This window comes from Erigeron canadensis, chromosome 6 (assembly GCF_010389155.1).
Source record: "Erigeron canadensis isolate Cc75 chromosome 6, C_canadensis_v1, whole genome shotgun sequence".
Taxonomy (NCBI): Eukaryota; Viridiplantae; Streptophyta; class Magnoliopsida; order Asterales; family Asteraceae; genus Erigeron; species Erigeron canadensis.
In genome coordinates, this window is record NC_057766.1 from 30,437,739 (window position 1) to 30,456,271 (window position 18,533).

At 33.0% G+C, this 18,533-nt stretch overlaps 5 protein-coding genes and 1 non-coding gene across 6 annotated transcripts; 2 read left to right on the plus strand and 4 right to left on the minus strand.

Moving 5' to 3' along the window:
* Positions 1–1,959: 1,959 nt before the first annotated feature.
* On the plus strand, positions 1,960–3,944 carry LOC122605817 (pentatricopeptide repeat-containing protein At1g71060, mitochondrial-like). Its single transcript, XM_043778775.1, has one exon. It carries the CDS (start codon positions 2,034–2,036, stop codon positions 3,516–3,518), a length of 1,485 nt encoding a protein of 494 aa, XP_043634710.1. The 5' UTR covers positions 1,960–2,033; the 3' UTR covers positions 3,519–3,944.
* Positions 3,945–4,944: 1,000 nt separating this feature from the next.
* On the plus strand, positions 4,945–5,018 carry TRNAN-GUU. Its single transcript has one exon. It is a non-coding gene; the product is annotated as a tRNA-Asn (tRNA).
* A 129-nt stretch (positions 5,019–5,147) lies between these two features.
* On the minus strand, positions 5,148–5,590 carry LOC122606158 (polcalcin Syr v 3-like). Its single transcript, XM_043779118.1, has one exon. The coding sequence runs from the start codon at positions 5,588–5,590 to the stop codon at positions 5,342–5,344; it is 249 nt and encodes an 82-aa protein (XP_043635053.1). The 3' UTR covers positions 5,148–5,341.
* A 610-nt stretch (positions 5,591–6,200) lies between these two features.
* Positions 6,201–9,514, minus strand: LOC122602888 (probable fructokinase-6, chloroplastic). Its single transcript, XM_043775497.1, has 7 exons — positions 9,074–9,514; positions 7,861–8,072; positions 7,524–7,736; positions 7,242–7,439; positions 7,015–7,152; positions 6,755–6,871; positions 6,201–6,557 (listed from the first exon to the last, which is right to left on the minus strand). Exons 1-7 carry the CDS (start codon positions 9,273–9,275, stop codon positions 6,423–6,425), a joined length of 1,215 nt encoding a protein of 404 aa, XP_043631432.1. The 5' UTR covers positions 9,276–9,514; the 3' UTR covers positions 6,201–6,422.
* A 2,605-nt stretch (positions 9,515–12,119) lies between these two features.
* Positions 12,120–12,976, minus strand: LOC122604683 (protein C2-DOMAIN ABA-RELATED 4-like). The gene is made up of 3 exons (XM_043777552.1): positions 12,804–12,976; positions 12,511–12,603; positions 12,120–12,413 (listed from the first exon to the last, which is right to left on the minus strand). The coding sequence occupies exons 1-3, from the start codon at positions 12,912–12,914 to the stop codon at positions 12,120–12,122; spliced, it is 498 nt and encodes a 165-aa protein (XP_043633487.1). The 5' UTR covers positions 12,915–12,976.
* Positions 12,977–14,992: 2,016 nt separating this feature from the next.
* LOC122604087 (protein C2-DOMAIN ABA-RELATED 4-like) lies at positions 14,993–16,974 on the minus strand. Its single transcript, XM_043776986.1, has 3 exons — positions 16,747–16,974; positions 16,308–16,400; positions 14,993–15,460 (listed from the first exon to the last, which is right to left on the minus strand). Exons 1-3 carry the CDS (start codon positions 16,861–16,863, stop codon positions 15,164–15,166), a joined length of 507 nt encoding a protein of 168 aa, XP_043632921.1. The 5' UTR covers positions 16,864–16,974; the 3' UTR covers positions 14,993–15,163.
* Between the last annotated feature and the right edge of the window lie 1,559 nt (positions 16,975–18,533).

Consider the following 18,533-nt stretch of genomic DNA (forward strand, 5'->3'; position numbering starts at 1 on the left):
TCACACCACGCGGTCCACCACTCCATTTTCGCTGGTTGGTTTGCGTGCAACGGCTAGTTAACGACCAACTTTGTTTTTTTTTTTTTTTGGTTTTTAAAACTTTATTACTTATATATACATACAACTCACAACACAAAACACACACACTACAACTATAAAACAAACACACCACATTCACTTTCTCTTTTAAAAAACACACTACAACTCAAACATACACACACTAAAAAAAATGCAAAAACATATTGGTTCCACCACAATCATCGATGAACCGTTCGAATGGTCCGACGATAGTAGTTTAGAGGTGTTTGCGAACGCCATTGAGTCCGAAGAAGCCGAAAGTTCCACGGCGCGGTCACGGGCGAAACGTAAAGTCGTGTTTATATCTTTTAAGTATTTCTAGTATTTTTTTGTTTTAAGGTTTCCAAGAATTATTTATGTAATGTTTATGTATTTGAATATTTTTAGTTTAATGAAATTTAATGTTTAAATAAAATAAAAATTGTAAAATGAGTAGTGAAGTGAGTGGTCGGATGCCAATGAAATTTGGATGAGTGGTGAGTGAGTGGTGGATGAGTGGTGGAGTTGAGGTGGCATGCTGTGATTGGTTAGAAATGAGTGGTGAGAAAAGGGATGGAAGGTGAGTTGTCAACCCTCTTAATGGCTGACTTGGCAAATTATAAGATTCTTAGATGTGCAGAGGTGGTAAAAAAAAAAGTTTTGAAGATCTCATATATTTTGAAACTTTCTACTTATTATTATAATTTAAAATAGCTACAGTGGTAGCTTTAGATTATTCTCAAAATCAATTAGCTTAATAAGCTTTGTATCAATTAGTCTTCTTTGGGGGACGGAGTCAAGGCGGGTTAACTAATTAAATAAATGTTAGTACACCGCCACCTTTCTAAGGTGTATGATAGCATCTTTCAAAACATGTTAGAGATATCTATGGAGGTTTTATAGATGATTTTTTTGTTTTTGGTAATTCTTTTGATACATGTTTATCCAACTTTGATAAGATGTTGAAAAGATGCGAGCGGACACAACTTGTACTCATTAAGTTCCGCACTTGTGTGAAAGCTCTTATGTTTCTTAGAATTTTTTTTAGTGTGACTATATTCAAATAAATAACATTTATTATTGTTATTTCTTTAAAATGTACTGAAGGTTACATTTTAAAATTTGATGTCAGGTTTAATTATAAGATACGAGTTAGGAATTTGAATTTGAATTTGTGTTGTAGATTATGAGACATGCTTTAGTTATTATTTAAAATATTGTATAGACTTCAATTATACTTGATCGAAGTATGGTTATGATTGATGTAGTGTGTTTGATTGTTGGCTACGTTATTTCAAGTTTTAGAGTTGAAGTGTCCTCTTTAGATTATGTCCATGTTTGATTGTTTTCCATTTATAGTTTGTCTCAATATATTCTGAATGATTACATTGTAGTGTTATGATTTTTTTTAATAAAGAAAAAAATGAATGAAAAAATTTATAAAATGCATTTTAAAGATTTTTAAAAAGTGCAAATGGAATGAGACATCAGAATATAAAGGGCAGTGTAAGTTGTGTCAATATATTTCTTTTTAAAATTGGGTTGATTTATTATTATTATTATTTTTCTTTCTTTATTAACAAAAACTAATGAATAGAGTCTTAATAAGTTTGATGATTTTATCAAACACGATAATAAAACATTATTGGGTAAACTTTTGACATGTAAACTATTTTTTTTTTTTTCCTAAAGTTTCAAATCTTTCAAAAGAAAAAAAAAAGAGTAAGTGCTCAGTGCCACCTTTGCATAAGATGAAGATTGAACCCATAATTTCTGTCTCCAGAGACAAGAATGTTTACTGTTGATCCAACGTGCTACTTTTTCACTACTTTTTCAAATCTTTCAAACAAACATTCAAATCAGTGAATCACTACTTTTTCACTAAAAACACCCTCCAAACAGGCAAAACACACCCACCCCTTTTCATGGTTTCTCCTTAGTTAGGGTTCCAACTCCACCGGGAAAAAGAAAGCCCCATGTCGAAACGCCACCGACCCGACTCTCCCCGCCCATCAAAGAGTCACGACCGTCGGAGCATCCAAAACACAGACCCGGATCCGCCAAAAAGTAAACCCCCTCAGGTTTTTCCATCTTATCTTGACATTCCAAATTTACCTGATAAAATAAAACTACTATGTGAAATAATAGCAACCACCCCTTCAGTACAAGTAGATACAGTTTTAAGTAATGCAGGATTTAGGGTCACAACTAAAGATGTAGAAGAGGTTTTAAAGTTATCGTATTTGTACCCGGCTGCCGCGATTAAGTTCTTTCGGTGGGCCGGGTACCGGTTAATCGATAGACATAGTCCTTATGCTTGGAATTTAGTTGTTGATATTTTAGGAAAGAATTGTGACTTTGATGCAATGTGGAAAGCTATTGATTCTATGAAAAACCAAGGGTTGTTGTCTTTATCTACATTTGGTTCGGTTTACGGTAGTTATGTGGTGGCTGAAAAAGTCGATGAAGCTATTAGAGCGTTTGAGGGTCTGGGTCGGTTTGGTTTTAATCAGGATGTTTTTGCGATGAATTCTTTTTTGAGTGTTATTTGTCAGGATGGAAAGACGAAAGATGGGTATAAGTTTTTGGGTTTGTTTAAAGGGAAGATTAAGCCCGACGCTGATACTTACGCGATTTTGTTGGAGGGGTGGGAGAAGGAAGAAGATGTCGGGAATGTGAAAAGGACTTTTTATGATATGGTTGAGGAAATTGGGTGGGAACCGGGTAATTTTGTTGCGTATGATTCGGTTTTGAGCACCTTGCTTAAGGACAAGGGTGGAGGGATACACGAGGCTATGAAGTATTTTGGAAAGTTGAAAGAAAAGAATTGTTATCCGGGAATAAGGTTTTTTAAAAGTGCGTTGAATGAGTGTGCTGCAAATGGTCGTTTGAAAGATGCTATAGTGTTGTGGGATGCGATTAATGTGCAAAATGGTTTTAAGCTCGATGTTGAATTGTATAATGCGATGATTTTGTTGTATACGCATGTTGAGGATGTTGATCTCGCTAGAAAATTGTTGGATGAGATGGTTTTGAATGATGTGTATCCGGACTTCAATAGTTATAATATTCTATTTAAGTTTTTGTTGAAGAGTAGGAAATTGAAAGAAGCTCAACCGTTATTTGTTGAAATGACTAAGAATGAGTTTGTGCCCACTCATGAGTGTTGTTATCTGGCTGTTAGGGTGTTTATAGATGGTGGGGATCCTTATAACGCTATTAAAGTTTGGAAATGTATGATTGAGAATTACAATTCTGACTTGGAGGAAACAGGGAATCTTTTGGTTACTGGCTTACATGATCTTAAACGTCTTTCTGAAGCGGTGAAGTATGCTGAAGATATGATAGATCGAGGAATTAAGCTGACTTCTACTTCGTTAGCGAAGCTGAGGCATGGTCTTGCAAAAGCTGGAAAAGGATCTGTTTATGATGAACTTTTTAGTAAGTGGAAGCGTTATTAGGTTAGTTCCTCGTGTTTTTGTACTATATTGGCATCTTTACAAGTGGTTAGATGACATTTTTCGGATCAAGATGAAGTTTTAGCATATACTCTCCATCTATGGTTGAATTTTTGTTGGATGCTCTTTGGAATTAAAGTTTGGCCTTAGACTGTATGGAAGAAACCTTATTATGTCGGGTTGAATGCTGCAGCTTATTTGAAGTCCTGGTTTTTGCATCCTTTCGGATAATAGTTCTTTTTGATGGTTTTTCAAACCAACTACAAATGTAAATGGCTCGTTCACTAATAGTTACTAGATTGACCTATGTAGTTGTCCGTTTCTTTTATAACGGCAAGGCTTTTTATCTGGTTGCTCTTTATATTGCTCCCATTTTACGCCTCTATGGCTTGCTTTGCAACTTAATGTAATTTGAGTTGTTTGACTTTCTGGCTGCTCTTTCTATAGCCACTGTTTCTATTTTCAGAATATGGCTCATTAAGTTGATGTGGTCATAGTATACCTTAACAGCTTAAGGTACACTCGAATAGCACAAAATGCGCCTTTATAATCATAAATTGCTGTAACACCAAGAGAATAACACCAAGTCACCAACTCCAAGAGACTCAAACCTGTCTTTCACTCTGTGAAAGGTAAAGAGTTTCGTCAATCTAAGAGGTCATTGTATATCCAACTTTCCGGTTTTCTTTCGTGACCAGTCAAAGAGAATGAACCGTTGGCAACATCTGTAACTTTATATGTACACAGCTGACCGATGGATTATCGGTGTGAAAGCTTCAATGGTTTGTTTACAACAATTACTTTACATGTACAAATAACTTTTTATTTCATGAGAAAAGACTAGACACCATACAAACATAGCTGATTTACATTTTACATGTATGCCACAAAACAGTTTAGCTACTGGGCAAAGGGAATATGTAAAAATAATCAAGTTTTTTAGAATGGGCATTTAAGCAGGTTGGTTTTCTTTTCAATACGCGTGTGAAGACTACGTATTATGAGTTTGCAGTAAATGTATTGTTTGATAAGTTAACAACGCTGCTTAATTGTCGCCGACAAGCTTATAAACTTGGTAGAACTATAAATTGGAAAGTTTGTTACAATACCATATAGATTTAGTGAAGGAGTCCCTAAGATGAAGAGTGTGTAGCTTCTGAAGCTTCAAATTTTGAGGGAATTGCCTGTCTTAATCTCAAAAGGAATATGTAAAACATAACATAGCCAAACATTATTATTAATTATTAACGTTTGCCTACATACTGAGCCAACAAAAAGACAAACAGTTCCTGCCTAAGCAGGATGATAACATAGTCAACCATTATTTGGTATGTTATAAAGTTTCTTACATAGTATATGGCTAATATTAGGGCTACTCTACTTTTACATATATCTAGTAAATAGATATACTAACATAAACTAACAAAAAGCTGGAATAGCTCAGTTGGTTAGAGCGTGTGGCTGTTAACCACAAGGTCGGAGGTTCAAGCCCTCCTTCTAGCGTGTTATTTTTCTTTTTTCTTTCCCTCATGTTTTAAATAGTTATGTACTTATTGGTAGATATGGGATATCAAACACAATGTAATCAAATGCTGAACTTTCAAAATCACAATGATGATAACATGTTTTCCTTCATAAACAAGTCCATGTTAGAGGTCACATATTCCCTATTGTATCCAAAAACATCAATGAAATATTCTACATCTTGTCGACTATTAACAAAATGTAATAAATCACATGGAGAAAATACACTAAAGTTTTCCATAAAAAACAACTTTTCTTTACGCCTAAAAGAAGATGGTCGCGATATATATATAACCATAAACTCATAAGATCTTGGCGACGTCCTTCATTAATCCCCTATTAGCATTACAAAACTCTATATACTCTTCATACGAAATGTACCCATCTCCATCAGTATCGATTTCCTCCATCATACGTTGGACTTCTTCTGGTGACACAGAGCCGAGCATCTTCAAAGCTTCTCCAAGCTCCGATGATGATATCTTTCCATCTCCATTGATATCAAATTTCTTAAAGATTCTCTCAAGGTCCCCTTGATCCTCATCCGCCATTTTGGTTTACTGACTCTTTGTTAAAAACTACGTTTTTGTTTATGTGTTGGTATGGCCTTTTGGTATAAACATTAAGGTCGATTTGTGCTTATAAAATGGTTGTCTAGGACAAATGTTGTGGTTGTCCTACAAATTTGGAATGTAAACAAAGAATTCACCACTAGAATTCTCCGAAATGCAAGGGTTAAAAATGGTCCTTTACACTATTAGTAAAATGTTAAACTTTTGTGCGGTTGTTAATGTTCTCTTATAGTGCTTTGTGTGAATAATAAAGGGTATTTAAAGTTATTTCTGTTTTATATACATCTAGGTGTTTTAGGAAAGTAACAGCAAACTGGTACTAGCCAAATTTGGAACAAGTGACTCACAATATCTCATAAGTTGGAAATCATCAAAATTGAAAAAATTATAACATTATCCATTATTTTGCTTACAAGGTTATATATGAATGTTGTTTGGAGTTCCATAATGCAGGATTGTATATTGTTGTAAATTTGGGACTTGATCAGTTGTACCAGACATTTATAAAAAAATCATATTAAGATTAATTTGCTGGTAATTGTAATCAGAAGGCAATGAAGACGGTCTTTTCAAGTTATAGACAGAAAAATGATGGTACAAAGAGGAATTCATTCCCATAACTTTATTACCATCTACAAAGGTATTATTTAGACTACACTTGATGAGAATGAATCAGCCAAAATTATCTAGATCGTAAGTTAACAGTTACAACAACGGCAAGCTTAATTTGGTACATAACAATCATGTTTATTGGCTCACCATTCTGGAAAAATTGGAGGTGGTCTTGGAAGTGATTAATATACAGCCGGAATTATGCAACAGTGTTCAGCAGAGCATTCATGACAGCTTCTGTAGTCGGTAATGCTGGAATGGCTCCTCTTTCTGTCACAGTAATTGCTCCACAAGCATTTGCAAACCTAAGGGCTTCTCGCAGCCGCTTTTCATCCTATAATATATAAAATTCAAAGCAGATTGTTAAGGCAATGGATTGAACATCTTATTTCATTAACATATTCATTTTGTTGCAGATGGTATGACATTGATATTTTTGGCTAGGTCAAAGTCGTTTTTTTTTTCCTTTTCTAACAGCAAAAGCTATTATTATTTATATACCATCTAACAAGATGCTAGTCAAAGTAATACCTTCAATAACGAGACATCTGCCGCAAGTTTTGATAATACCCCAGCCACAAAAGCATCTCCGGCACCTGTCGTGTCCACGGGATCAACCTTGATACCATTCACTCTTCCACTAAACTCCTATAGAATTAGCCAAAATGACAAGGTTAAAATGAAATACATGCTTGAAGAAACAATTGGTAACTACTGTCGGCTGTATTAAACTATAGAGCTGATTTTAAGATTCCAGACATAACATAGCTTATAAACCGCTATATACACACCTTTGTGTAGTATCTGCAACCATCTGGTCCTTCTGTAACAAGTAGCAATTTAAGATTTGAATGGTATAATTTACGGACAACATTCTCATCATACGGATCTTCGCCATTTGTCAAAAATTCAATCTCGTCTTCACTTATCTGATTAACAAACACAACGAAAACCATTATACTTGTTGCTTGAAAGCTTCTAAGAAGAGAGTTCAAGAAAAGATCTATATGCAAAATACCTTGATAATGTCCGCTGTATCCCATATGCTCAAGATTCCTTCTCGGGCACTCTCTGCAGACGGCCACAAAGGAAGTCTCAAATTGGGGTCATAAGACAAAAGAACACCGGCATCCTTTGCAACCTTTGTGGCAGCAATATGAGCTGACTTGCATGGTTCAGTAATCAAACTTATAGAACCATAATGAAAGATCTTTGCCTGCCAGAACAATAATAAAATTTGAGTATATAAACCAAATTATCATCTTCTTTGTACTTTTTGATCATTAACTAACTTACATACCTTCCTAATTAAATCAAGATCAAGTTCAGATTCCTGTAAAAGCATATCAGCACTAGGATTTCGGTAAAACATGAATTCACGTTCCCCATTGTTTTTCAGAGTGACAAAAGCTAAAGCAGTACGAGCACCAGGATCAAACCTCATTCCTTCATTATTCACATTATTTTCCTTTAGAATATCAGCAAGCATGTAACCAAACTCATCTTCTCCAACCTGGGACCAAGTAAAGCGTACGATATCAGTCAAGTAGATAACACTCACGGCTACCCAATTTTGTTACAAACTATGCAGCTTCACTATAAGCTTCAAAAAGATGATCACGAACATAACGGAATACCTTCCCGATGAAAGCAGATGAGCCACCGAGACGAGAAATACCCACAGCAACATTTGCGGGTGCACCACCAGGTGCCTTTTTAAAGGCAGGGGCTTCAGCTAACGCAAGCCCGTTTATTGTTGGGACGAAATCTATAAGCATTTCACCAAAGCAGACCACAAGTGAGGATTCATCAGGTTCAGATGATCCCTGAACACTTGCCTGCACTTTTCCTAAAAGAAATTACATAAAAAGTAACAATCAAAACAAGCACAAAAACAATACAGGATTAAGAAACAGGATGCCACAATTTTTCAACCCGTTAAACTATATTACCTATGTTTGTTTATTTAGCGTTTTGTTTTGACCCCAAAAGAGCTTTGCTTGTGGGAGGGCATGACCAATGAGAGGATACTTAAAGGACTAGAATTAGTTTAGAGGAATATGGGAGGATAAGTAACCCTTTTAGGGGTTTTAGGGGTAGTGAGTAGCATGCACTATCTTATATAAGCTTGTCGGACCTTAGGCCTTCTACGTAATATCTACTTACTGTATATGTATGTATGTCAGGCATGATAACTTTCTTATTTGCTCCTATGACTTTTGGGTAGAGACAAGACTGTCTACATCTTACCAACCCCATACCCCCGCTATAGCAGGGATTGGTTATTGTTGTTGTTGTTGTTGTTTGTTTATCGAACTCTATACTATCATATAAAAGCATCGACACGTGACACATCACCCACTATTTTCGTAACACCCGAAGTTCCCAAAAGACCAAAGTCATGTTCTGGCCCAATCCCTTCAGATCACAAGTTAAAAGAAAATGGCCAAAGGTATTGTTAACCCACAACTTTGGACTTGTTAGGACCTCAATCTTCTAGTCTAATTCCATGTGGGACGGGTTATGCCAAAAACGGTTGGGAAACCATATTCCCTCCATTACTAATCGGGTTTTATAGTGGAACCACATTGGACTCATAAAGCTGGCTTTGAGGCTTTCCTAACAATTTGGATCCAAGAATAAAACTTTCTTCCATTTTATAACACAAAAAAGCAACACATTGTTTTTAGAGTGATATTACTTTACAGTTTGTGTTTTATTGGGGAGTACAATTCTAAGTCAAATCTAGTGAGATAAAAATTCATATAGACTAAAAACTAGATAAGCCTAACAGTAACTAGAAGCTAAGACAGTAAAAAAAAAAAGATGGTCAAAGTAAATAAAAGTTACCTGGGCGTGATGAATTAGAAAACCGGGATGAGGAATGAACCGGTGGTGGCGTGAATGATAAGCCGGAAGTTTTGAAACTAGTAGCAGAGGATCTGGAATCTGTGAACCGGGTGGAACAGGAACAAGACGGTCTAAAATTTGATGAAATAATGGACCCACCAAAATACAGAGCAGATGATGACTGAACTGACAATAAAGCCATAAATATACACAGAGTTGTTTTGATGGATCAAACAATATAAGTTAGTTAGTTACTTAGTTAGTTGTTATTGAGAACACCTGTGATGACTGTGTGTGAGGGATATATGGATAGACATAGGCGGAGAACGCCAAGGGGGGGAATAACACTACAGTACTACAGCAGTCGTAGTAATTGGGTCCAAACCAACGTACGGTCTTTGTTGTTAACGGCAGTTTTAGATTTGTTTTTCCTTTTAAGACCATTCTTAGAGGAAGGCGAAGAGTATAGGCTAGGCTAATAGATAGGTGAATTGTAAAGGCACTTAGATGATAGGAAAAGGTGAATGGGAGATAGGTGAATGATTTAGCCTAGGTAAAATGATTGATGTAGGTCCACTTTAATTTATCTATATTATTTGTGTTATTTTGTTTTATTTTGATTGGCTACATTGTGAGGTATAAAATAAAAATGGAGACCAAATGATAGGTGAATGGTTAAAGAAAGAGTGAAAAGGGAAATAAATGAGAAGGTACTGCTGAGTTGGCATGAAAAAGTGTAGGTAAAAAGGTGAACGATTACGAATGGTCTAACAAACACAGGTTACTCTTGTTTTCTCACTATCTACTTATCTACTAAAACTAGTATGGTACCCGCGCGGTGGTGAAGACGACGACATGATGATGGATCAGGTGATTTAGGTAATTAATATAAAGATATTTGAGTTAAAGGGTAGTAGAAGATAATGAAATCATTGTGTAAGTTAATTAATTAATGGTGCAATGATAATTTCGCATGTCTTAAAAATTTTAACTTTTCAATATGGGGTATATGGAAAATAATTTATAGACCTAAAACGTTAACTAAATATATGTCTAATGCTTTATATGTTTGACACATATCACATGAGTATTCTTTCTCCTAATTTTACTATTCATCATGTAAGGTATCATCATCTTACTATTAGGCCTATTTTTAAACATACTAATTAGGTATATTAATCATTATCTATTTTATATAGTATTTCAAATATAGATGTTGTAAACAAGTTAGTGACCAGAGAAAAAAGGAATTTTAATTACAAGTTTTTTTTTCTTCTGTGGCACTTGTGAAAGAAAAATGAAAGTGAAAAGGTATGATAAGGTAAAATTGAAATGCCAAAATTAATTATAAATAAATGATACTCTATGTGGCTTCAAGGTTGTAGAACTCGGGGATCGGGATCGGATCGGATCGGCGAGGTGGGGAGACGGGATATTTTGAAAAATCAGGGAGATATCGGGAGATGTTGGATTAGGTGAATAGTGAATAATAATAGTAATTTATGGAGTTATGTGTAATAAAAGTTTAAAAATAATTAAAAACTCATAAATCTTGAACTTTTGTATACCTTTTTTAAATAATTGACAAATATAAATAGATATAAATATAAATATATGATATATTCTGAGAATATAGATATTAAAAAAAAAAAACTTTTGTTGACTTTGACCTGATCCAACTCGATATTTGACTAATATTCCGAGATTTGACCCGATCCAACGATTTTTCCAATGTTGACCAGCGTTGACCCGAGTTATGACCCAATCGTAGCATCTCGTCTCTTTGACTGGCCGATCCCGATCCGAGATCCGATATCTCGGTCGATATGGCCGAGATTTACAACATTGTGTGGCCTGGAAAACATGGCGGCACTCTTTATACCTTCTCCTTCAATATAACTTAAGGGGTGTTGGTTCGCGGAATTCCCTGGAATTCATGGGAATTTGAATTTCACATTTACCATGTTTAGTTGGGAAATTAGATGGAATTAGAATTGAAAACTTTCCTTTGAATTCTATAAAATATGAAATTCAAGATTATTTCAAGATATGGAAGGAATGTTTAACATTCCAATGGAATGTGTATAAATTACCCAAAAACCCTCAAACAAATAGATTATATATTATTATTATTATTATTATTATTATTATTATTATTATTATTATTATTTTCATTTATTATTACTATTGATGAAAATATTATAAATTATATAAATATATAAAATAATAATAATATAAATAATATAATAATATTATTTATAAAAATAATAAATAATAATAATATTTATATTTTTTATATATTTATTATATATAATATATTATATAATATATATTATATTTCGATTATAATTACTTATTATTATATACTATTATATATATATATATATTATATGTATTATAATTTTTATATTTAATATAACTTTTATTAGCATTATTTTTATTTATTCTTATTATTATATTAATAATTAAAATATTAGTTTTATTATTTTTTTCTTATTATTATTATATTAATATTATTTATATTATTAACATTTAAATTTATTATTATTGTTTAAATTTAATTATTATTAATATTTATATTTGTTTTATTATTTAATAAAGGGTATTCTAGTCATTTTTATAAATTAAATTCACATTCCTTTAATTGAATTTTATTGAATTCTGTCTAACAAACACATGACAGATTTTAAAACTCTTAAATTTCAATTCCTTTAAATTTCAATTATTTTAACAGATTTCAGTTCATTAAAAAACATTTTGTGAATCAAACGACACTAAGTAATACAATAATTCATAAAATTTTAACAACTTAAAAGGAATATTTAAATGTAACTTATACTAAAGTAATGACAAGCCCGGAAGAAACATTGTGCACAACAAAACAAAGGTTATAACTGGCCTATGATATTTGAGCCAAGAACTATTAAAGAAAGACACGTACGAATTCATGTAATTTACAAACACGAAATTCATGACAATAACAATGATACTCTTTTAACTTATGAAAGTTACCATTTGGATTTCGGAACAGTTGAAAAAAAAAAAGTTACTTTAGACCTTTAGAACCAGGAACATTTATCCATCCTAATTGCATCTCAATTTCACCGGATGTCACATTTCGCAATCGAAGTACCATATTTTGGACAACTTTTCCCTTGCTCCATGTTATGCAGCTGTCTTCAGATAAACAATTTGTTCTTGTCGCTTTTACAGTTGCAATGATCGCTTCGTCTGGTAGATTGTCCAAACGCATTTTTAACGCTTCTATAAAGGGTTTGATGTCGAATTCTGCATCTCCCATTTCATCATCACACGAGAATGTATCCTTATCATATACTTCCTTCATTTTACAACACATTTATCAAACGGATATATTGTTTTGGTCATGATAAATAAACACAAAATGAGTTGATAAAATGTCCTTGATATGAACTTACGAATTTGATTGGAAGAGGTTCAAAAATGGCAATGTGAATAACTTCATCCCATACAGGATTGTTGTTATTCTTAATTACTCGAGTCTTCAATGTCTGCATACATAAATCTCATAAAAACCAAATGGTCTTGTATAGCAGTATAGTAGTAGTATTTGTGATGACCCATTAATCAAAAAGTTGTTAGGATGTATGAATGCTTGCCTAAAATAAAATCTACTATAAAATTAACCAATTTTTTTAATCAGAAAACTACAATAAGTAATTAGAAGAGATAATTAGCTAAGAAAAATAACCTGATTTCCTAATCGGAAAACAATGTAAGGATCGCTGCCTAGAATATCCTTTGCGGCAAGGTTTACTCCTTTTTGTACATGAATACTTAACAAACCCAACAAGTGCTCCATGTAATATGTTGGTGTGAGAGTTTTGTAGATTATAGAGCAGCAAATTTGTGAATTGTGATCAACAGAAGTATTGGGGTGGGTGATATGAAGAAGAAGTCTCTTTAGGACAAACAAAAAGAAGGATCTTAACGCTTTTGTTTTTAGTTGAACTATTTTATTTTCGTGTAAGAACTAAAAACAATCTTAAATACAAGGATATTTTCTATAGTTTAATTCTTACATCTTGCCTATGTATTGAGTTAATTTGTTATTTATGGTCACTTATTTTGCTAATATTCATTCTGAAGTAGCTAATATGATTTTTTGTGAATTATCATTATGACATTTAGTCATTCATTTTGATCATATTTTCTTGAATGTGTTCTTGATAGTTAAATTCGTTAAACTTGCTGACACCAAATTGACCCAGTTAAAGTTTGGAAATAACCTATAGCAAGGATAGCTTGGGCTATGGTCCGTGTGGCTGGATTCAGTTAAGTGGTGATCTTTCGCCAATGGATCATTCCGTATAAAGTATCTGGGAAATTACGTTTGTTGGCCATTCAAGAAAAAGTATACGTACCTCCAAGGTAATTAACCTAATGGCCAGACAACCTGATGACAAGGAACGATTTGGAAACAACCACTCGATACTTAGATTAGGTCGTATACATTTAAGTGAAAAGTCTTTTTCCTGACTCATCACATCTATTTTTCTTTAGCTATTACCGACCATATGTTTTTTTTATCTTCCTGTCATTTATGGAGTACTTTTTATACTACAGTAAAAAAAGAAAATTACAGATCATTTTAAATTCTCATTTCACTACTATAAAAGTATATTTAACATGACACTTTAAAAAGCAAGAAATTGTTGCATTATCTCGAAAGTGTTGCATTATCTAACAAAGTGTCACATTATCTAATAAAAAACGCTGCATTAAATCTAATATAACAATGTACCACTTTACAATTTTGAAAAGTGCTGCATTAGCTAATTTTATCTTAAGTCAAAAGTGCTGCATTAACTAATTTTATCTTAAGTCTAATGAAATATTTTTTATTGGATAATGTAATATTTTTATTGGATAATACAACACTTTATTATAAAAATGCAAAATTTTAAAAATGTTGTTTTTACATTTGTATAGCATTGTTGGCTGAAAGAGACCCCGATCATATCACATTGTACCTTCTATTATTGTAAAGCACTAAAGCTATGTAAAACTAAAATAATTTAAGGTGAGAGATATGCTATAAAAATCATTTAAAACCAACAAAAATAAGGATCTACACAAAAAGTACCAAGTTATTGAACCTTTATGCTTGTTACATGTCCATCTTCAATTAAGGTCACTGTCTAAGTTTATTTTTTTTTAACTTCTAAATGGTACTATTCTTAGTCTCTTAGAGTTAAATAATCATTTTGTGACAAATATAGGTTCAAAGAATTACATATAAAACACTGCTGAAAATTCAACCTAAATCTATTTACCAACAAACTCTGGAATCTGGATACACTCGATTTTTATCAGCATCAATCATAATTCATAACTTTACTTAATATAGTGAAAAAATCACATAAAAAAGTATGAAAAGGTAAGAATTGTAAATACTACTGTATGTGCTATTCCCATATTATTAAGGACATTCATAATGAATTGCGAGACCTTCAAATTAGAACAAAATAAAACTATAAACTTGACAATACAAAATTACATGTAAGATGCCTCCATGATACATCATCACATGAGCTAATCAATTAACTTTTCAATCTTCTAGCCTGCAGCGTTTATGGAGACATTTGGAAAGTATCTCGAGTTGACTAGGGTGAAAGTGGTAATGGGTTTGGAGCAACTTGAGATCGGTTGAGATTGTTACAATTCTAAGCTTTTTAATAGTTCGATCGTTTAATAAAAACTCATCATTAAAGGAATCTACATACCAAACAACAAAATAGTACTAATCATTGTGGACCAAATACCAGCAAAAGGTTCTTCAACAACCAAATATCACATATAGATGTCTTTTGTACAAGATCACAAACAATGAAACAATTATCAAAATGTTATGGAGTACAAAAAAACTCTGGGTTTGACTGATAGTCAAAAGCCTAAATTACCATTCAATTGTAACAAATGACACCAGTCCAAAAAATAAATTACATAGATAGCGTTTGAATCTACATAATACACTTCTAAAACTCGACTAGGTGACAGCATTGGATCGAAACTCAGTAACTCAGTAAATGGCAAAGCAGGATAAAGAAACTACTTATTAACTTTACGACCAGGAACATCGATCCAACTCAACTTAATTTCAATTTCACCACATTCCACATTTCTTAATCTGAGAACCATATTTTGGACAACCCTTCCATCAGTCCATGTTATGTGGCTTTCCTCTGCCAGGCAGTTAGTCCTCGTTGGTTTCACTGTTGTTATAATCGTATTGTTTGGGACGTCATCTTTCAAACGCATTCTTACTGCTTCCAGGAATGGTGTGAAGTCGAATTCAGCATCCCCCATTTTATCATCAAGGGAAAACAGATCTCTGTCATAGACTTCCTGCATTTCTTTAACAGGTTAAACAATAACAGAAAAAATATATAGATTTGGACTTCACACTAAGCTTTTTTTCCCTTCACAAATGTATGAATCAAAACTAACGGATAAACAACACAAGTAATCACAAGTACATTAGACAGATGATGTTTTTGTGTAAACACGATTCGCATATATATGGATATCCGACCTACACGATATTTTATCATTCCAATATTCCATGCCTAACCAGTCTACCACACACAAAGACATGGTTAGGCATTAAATGAACTTTTTAATACTTTGCATCAACTACATATGCAAAATCTCTAAACCCAAGCTTTGTATCTAACAAATCGTTTAAATAATGTTGGTAGCATGTCACATTGCAAGATGACCCTACCATTTCATTGATTAAAACACCAATGGCTGCAAGCACAAATTATAAATGATGCCAAGTACACATATAGAAATGTATCCAATATATCGTGTACTTGTGTATGTCATGTTTTAAATACGTCTTTTGTGTGTAACGATTAACAAGCTTTAAGCTCTTTATATTGTGCGGAGATATCTTCCCCAAATTAATTAGTAATTTCACACTTTTTTCAATCTGATAACCATACAAGTTGTTCCATACACTATCAAGTCTTCGCCAATTGCCATACACTACTAAAAAGGTTGATTTGACTATTTTACCCTTCACCAAAGGGAAAGTATAGTTCAATATATAAAGGGTAAAATGGTCATTTTAGTTATACATAACAAAAAGTCAAAAACTAGTATTATATGGATCATCACAAATAGACACACAAAATAGTCAAAATCACAAGGATGAAATTGAAAATGATAAAGAAGGAAAACAACTTACAAGTTTAACAGGAAGAGGGTCAAAAATAGAGAGAGTTAAGTCTTCATCCCACACTGGATTTATGTTTTTCTTCACCACTTTAGTCTTCAATTTCTACAAACAAAGAATTACTCATAAAAATAAAATAAATAAAATGTAACTATTTACTATCCATCATTCTATCCGAAAATATAGAGAATCTGCTTTCGGGTAATTAATATCAGCAGGAAAAAAAAAAAAAACTTTTTTAAAAAGATTAGTAGCGCAACTTCCGTTTGCCTTTTAGAATGTTTATTTATCAATGAAAGGATTTAATCACAATAAGGAAATTATATTATTTTCTCTATAATAAAGAAAGAAAAATAAACTTGCAGAATATATGGCTCTAACGTACGATAAAGTCAACCTAGCTACATTGGGCCGGCGGAAATAACAAAGTAGAGAAATCTGAAATGAAAACCTGTTTGCCCATACGCATGATGACGTAAGGATCGCTAGAACGTAGATCTCGAATAGCAAGGTTAACACCTCTCTGTATATGAACTCTCAGTAAACCCAACAGCCCTTCCATCGACATTTATATATATATAATTTATATATCTATATATATACTGAAGTAAGTGATTAGTGTAAATAAACAACGTATGTTGTTGGTTGCTCTGCTTCTTGGTTATATATGAGAAAATTAATGTGGGGTGGTCTTGGTCTCTCTGTTTTGAACAAAAATATAGGATGTATGAAAAAAATGGCCTTATGTAGGACCAGGTGGGTAGGTTTTAGAATGACAAATTCACATTCATTGCCTTTCATTAAATATGTTTTTTCTGTTGATTTTTTTCTTTTTTTTATAAGAAAAAATAAATAAATAAAGCGCGTTATTTTGAAGGAAAATACCAACAAGAAAAAACTCAGAAAGACAACACAATGGGTTTTAGATTTCTAGATCTTTCATTTTACTTCTTTCTTAAAATAAAACACTTGTAAATGAGAATGACTAAATTTAATTCGATCAAAATTATACAATAATTTAATTAACTTATTTTTTTTAAACGACAAAATCAACTAGCAAGGTACTAGAAGAACAAAATTACAACCACCAAACGAATATAAAACATCAACTTTACAAGTAGCTAGACACCAATAACCATTCTAAATAAAAACCCGGGACTAATCAAAAAGACAATGTAGGAGCAACCCCCTTAGATCGAGAAGATAGCCACAATTGTGAACGAGTTTTTATCTCTGCCATTACAAGATCAGAAGACGACTTGGTGTTGTTGAAAACACGGTTATTTCTTGTAGCCTAAATGCACCATATAGCAATAAGGATAACAACACTAATTTCTTTCTTTTTCTTGTTATCCCCAACGCTTCCTTTGTGAATTTCAAGTGGATCTTTAAAAGAAAAGGCGAAAATAGGAGGAATATTGCACCACTCGCTTACTTTGCTCCATATCTCGTTAGTTAAAGGAAAAGCGACAAACAAATGCTCTGTTGTTTTAATGCCCGAGTTGCAGCCCAAACAGTAGACGTAACCAGTATTTATTCCTTTTTTTTTGCAGCGCAATGTGTGTTGCAATTCTGTCTAGATTTGCTCGCCAAGCCAAGATATTCACCTTACTTTTTGAGACCCAATTATTCCAAATATAATTATTTTCGTTGTTGAACCCGTGGGACTTCTCTATTATTTGTCTGATATAACACACCTCAAGCTCCTTTTCATTAGTGTTGTCAACAGCATTTTTAATATCTATACCCTTACCTTGAAGCTCCATTCCATTTTTCATTAAACATTTCAAATTTTCAGCAATCCTTTTATTTAGAGGGATATCATGAATTGTTTCATGGCCATTGTGTATAGAAACTACTCCATACACCAGGTTCTTTGCGAGTCCTTAAAACTTAGGCCACCACTGAGCAAGAAAAGCTTGATTTGCAGCCTCCAAAGTTCCAATACCAAAGACCACCTTTTTCCTTGGGAGCAACAACTTGATTCCAAAAGATCTAATAATTCTTCCTTTTTTCATCATACCGGCCCCAAAAAAACTTTCTTGTAATCTTTTCTAGAATTTCCAACACTTTTTTAGGGGCTCTAAAAAGAGAAAAATAATATAAAAGGCTACATATAACAGATTTGATCAGAGTAAATCTGCCTTCAATCGATAAATGTCTTCCTTTCCATATAAACAATCTGTTGTAAAAAGTATTAATTACCGACTGCCAATTAGAAACTTTCAACATATTTGC

What these genes read in the sequence shown, in the direction of transcription:
- LOC122605817 (XM_043778775.1), top strand. Translation starts at nt 2,034, where the DNA reads ATGTCGAAACGCCACCGACCCGACTCTCCCCGCCCATCAAAGAGTCAC.
- LOC122606158 (XM_043779118.1), bottom strand. Translation starts at nt 5,590, where the DNA reads ATGGCGGATGAGGATCAAGGGGACCTTGAGAGAATCTTTAAGAAATTT.
- LOC122602888 (XM_043775497.1), bottom strand. Translation starts at nt 9,275, where the DNA reads ATGGCTTTATTGTCAGTTCAGTCATCATCTGCTCTGTATTTTGGTGGG. An exon ending in ATACAGCGGACATTATCAAG is followed by an intron (nt 7,153 to 7,241) that starts GTATTTTGCATA and finishes TTTGTTAATCAG; the next exon opens with ATAAGTGAAGACGAGATTGA. An exon ending in GTTGCAGATACTACACAAAG is followed by an intron (nt 6,872 to 7,014) that starts GTGTGTATATAG and finishes CTAATTCTATAG; the next exon opens with GAGTTTAGTGGAAGAGTGAA.
- LOC122604683 (XM_043777552.1), bottom strand. Translation starts at nt 12,914, where the DNA reads ATGGAGCACTTGTTGGGTTTGTTAAGTATTCATGTACAAAAAGGAGTA. An exon ending in TTTTCCGATTAGGAAATCAG is followed by an intron (nt 12,604 to 12,803) that starts GTTATTTTTCTT and finishes TTATGTATGCAG; the next exon opens with ACATTGAAGACTCGAGTAAT. An exon ending in AACCTCTTCCAATCAAATTC is followed by an intron (nt 12,414 to 12,510) that starts GTAAGTTCATAT and finishes TGTAAAATGAAG; the next exon opens with GAAGTATATGATAAGGATAC.
- LOC122604087 (XM_043776986.1), bottom strand. Translation starts at nt 16,863, where the DNA reads ATGTCGATGGAAGGGCTGTTGGGTTTACTGAGAGTTCATATACAGAGA. An exon ending in TCATGCGTATGGGCAAACAG is followed by an intron (nt 16,401 to 16,746) that starts GTTTTCATTTCA and finishes CTTTGTTTGTAG; the next exon opens with AAATTGAAGACTAAAGTGGT. An exon ending in ACCCTCTTCCTGTTAAACTT is followed by an intron (nt 15,461 to 16,307) that starts GTAAGTTGTTTT and finishes AAAGAAATGCAG; the next exon opens with GAAGTCTATGACAGAGATCT.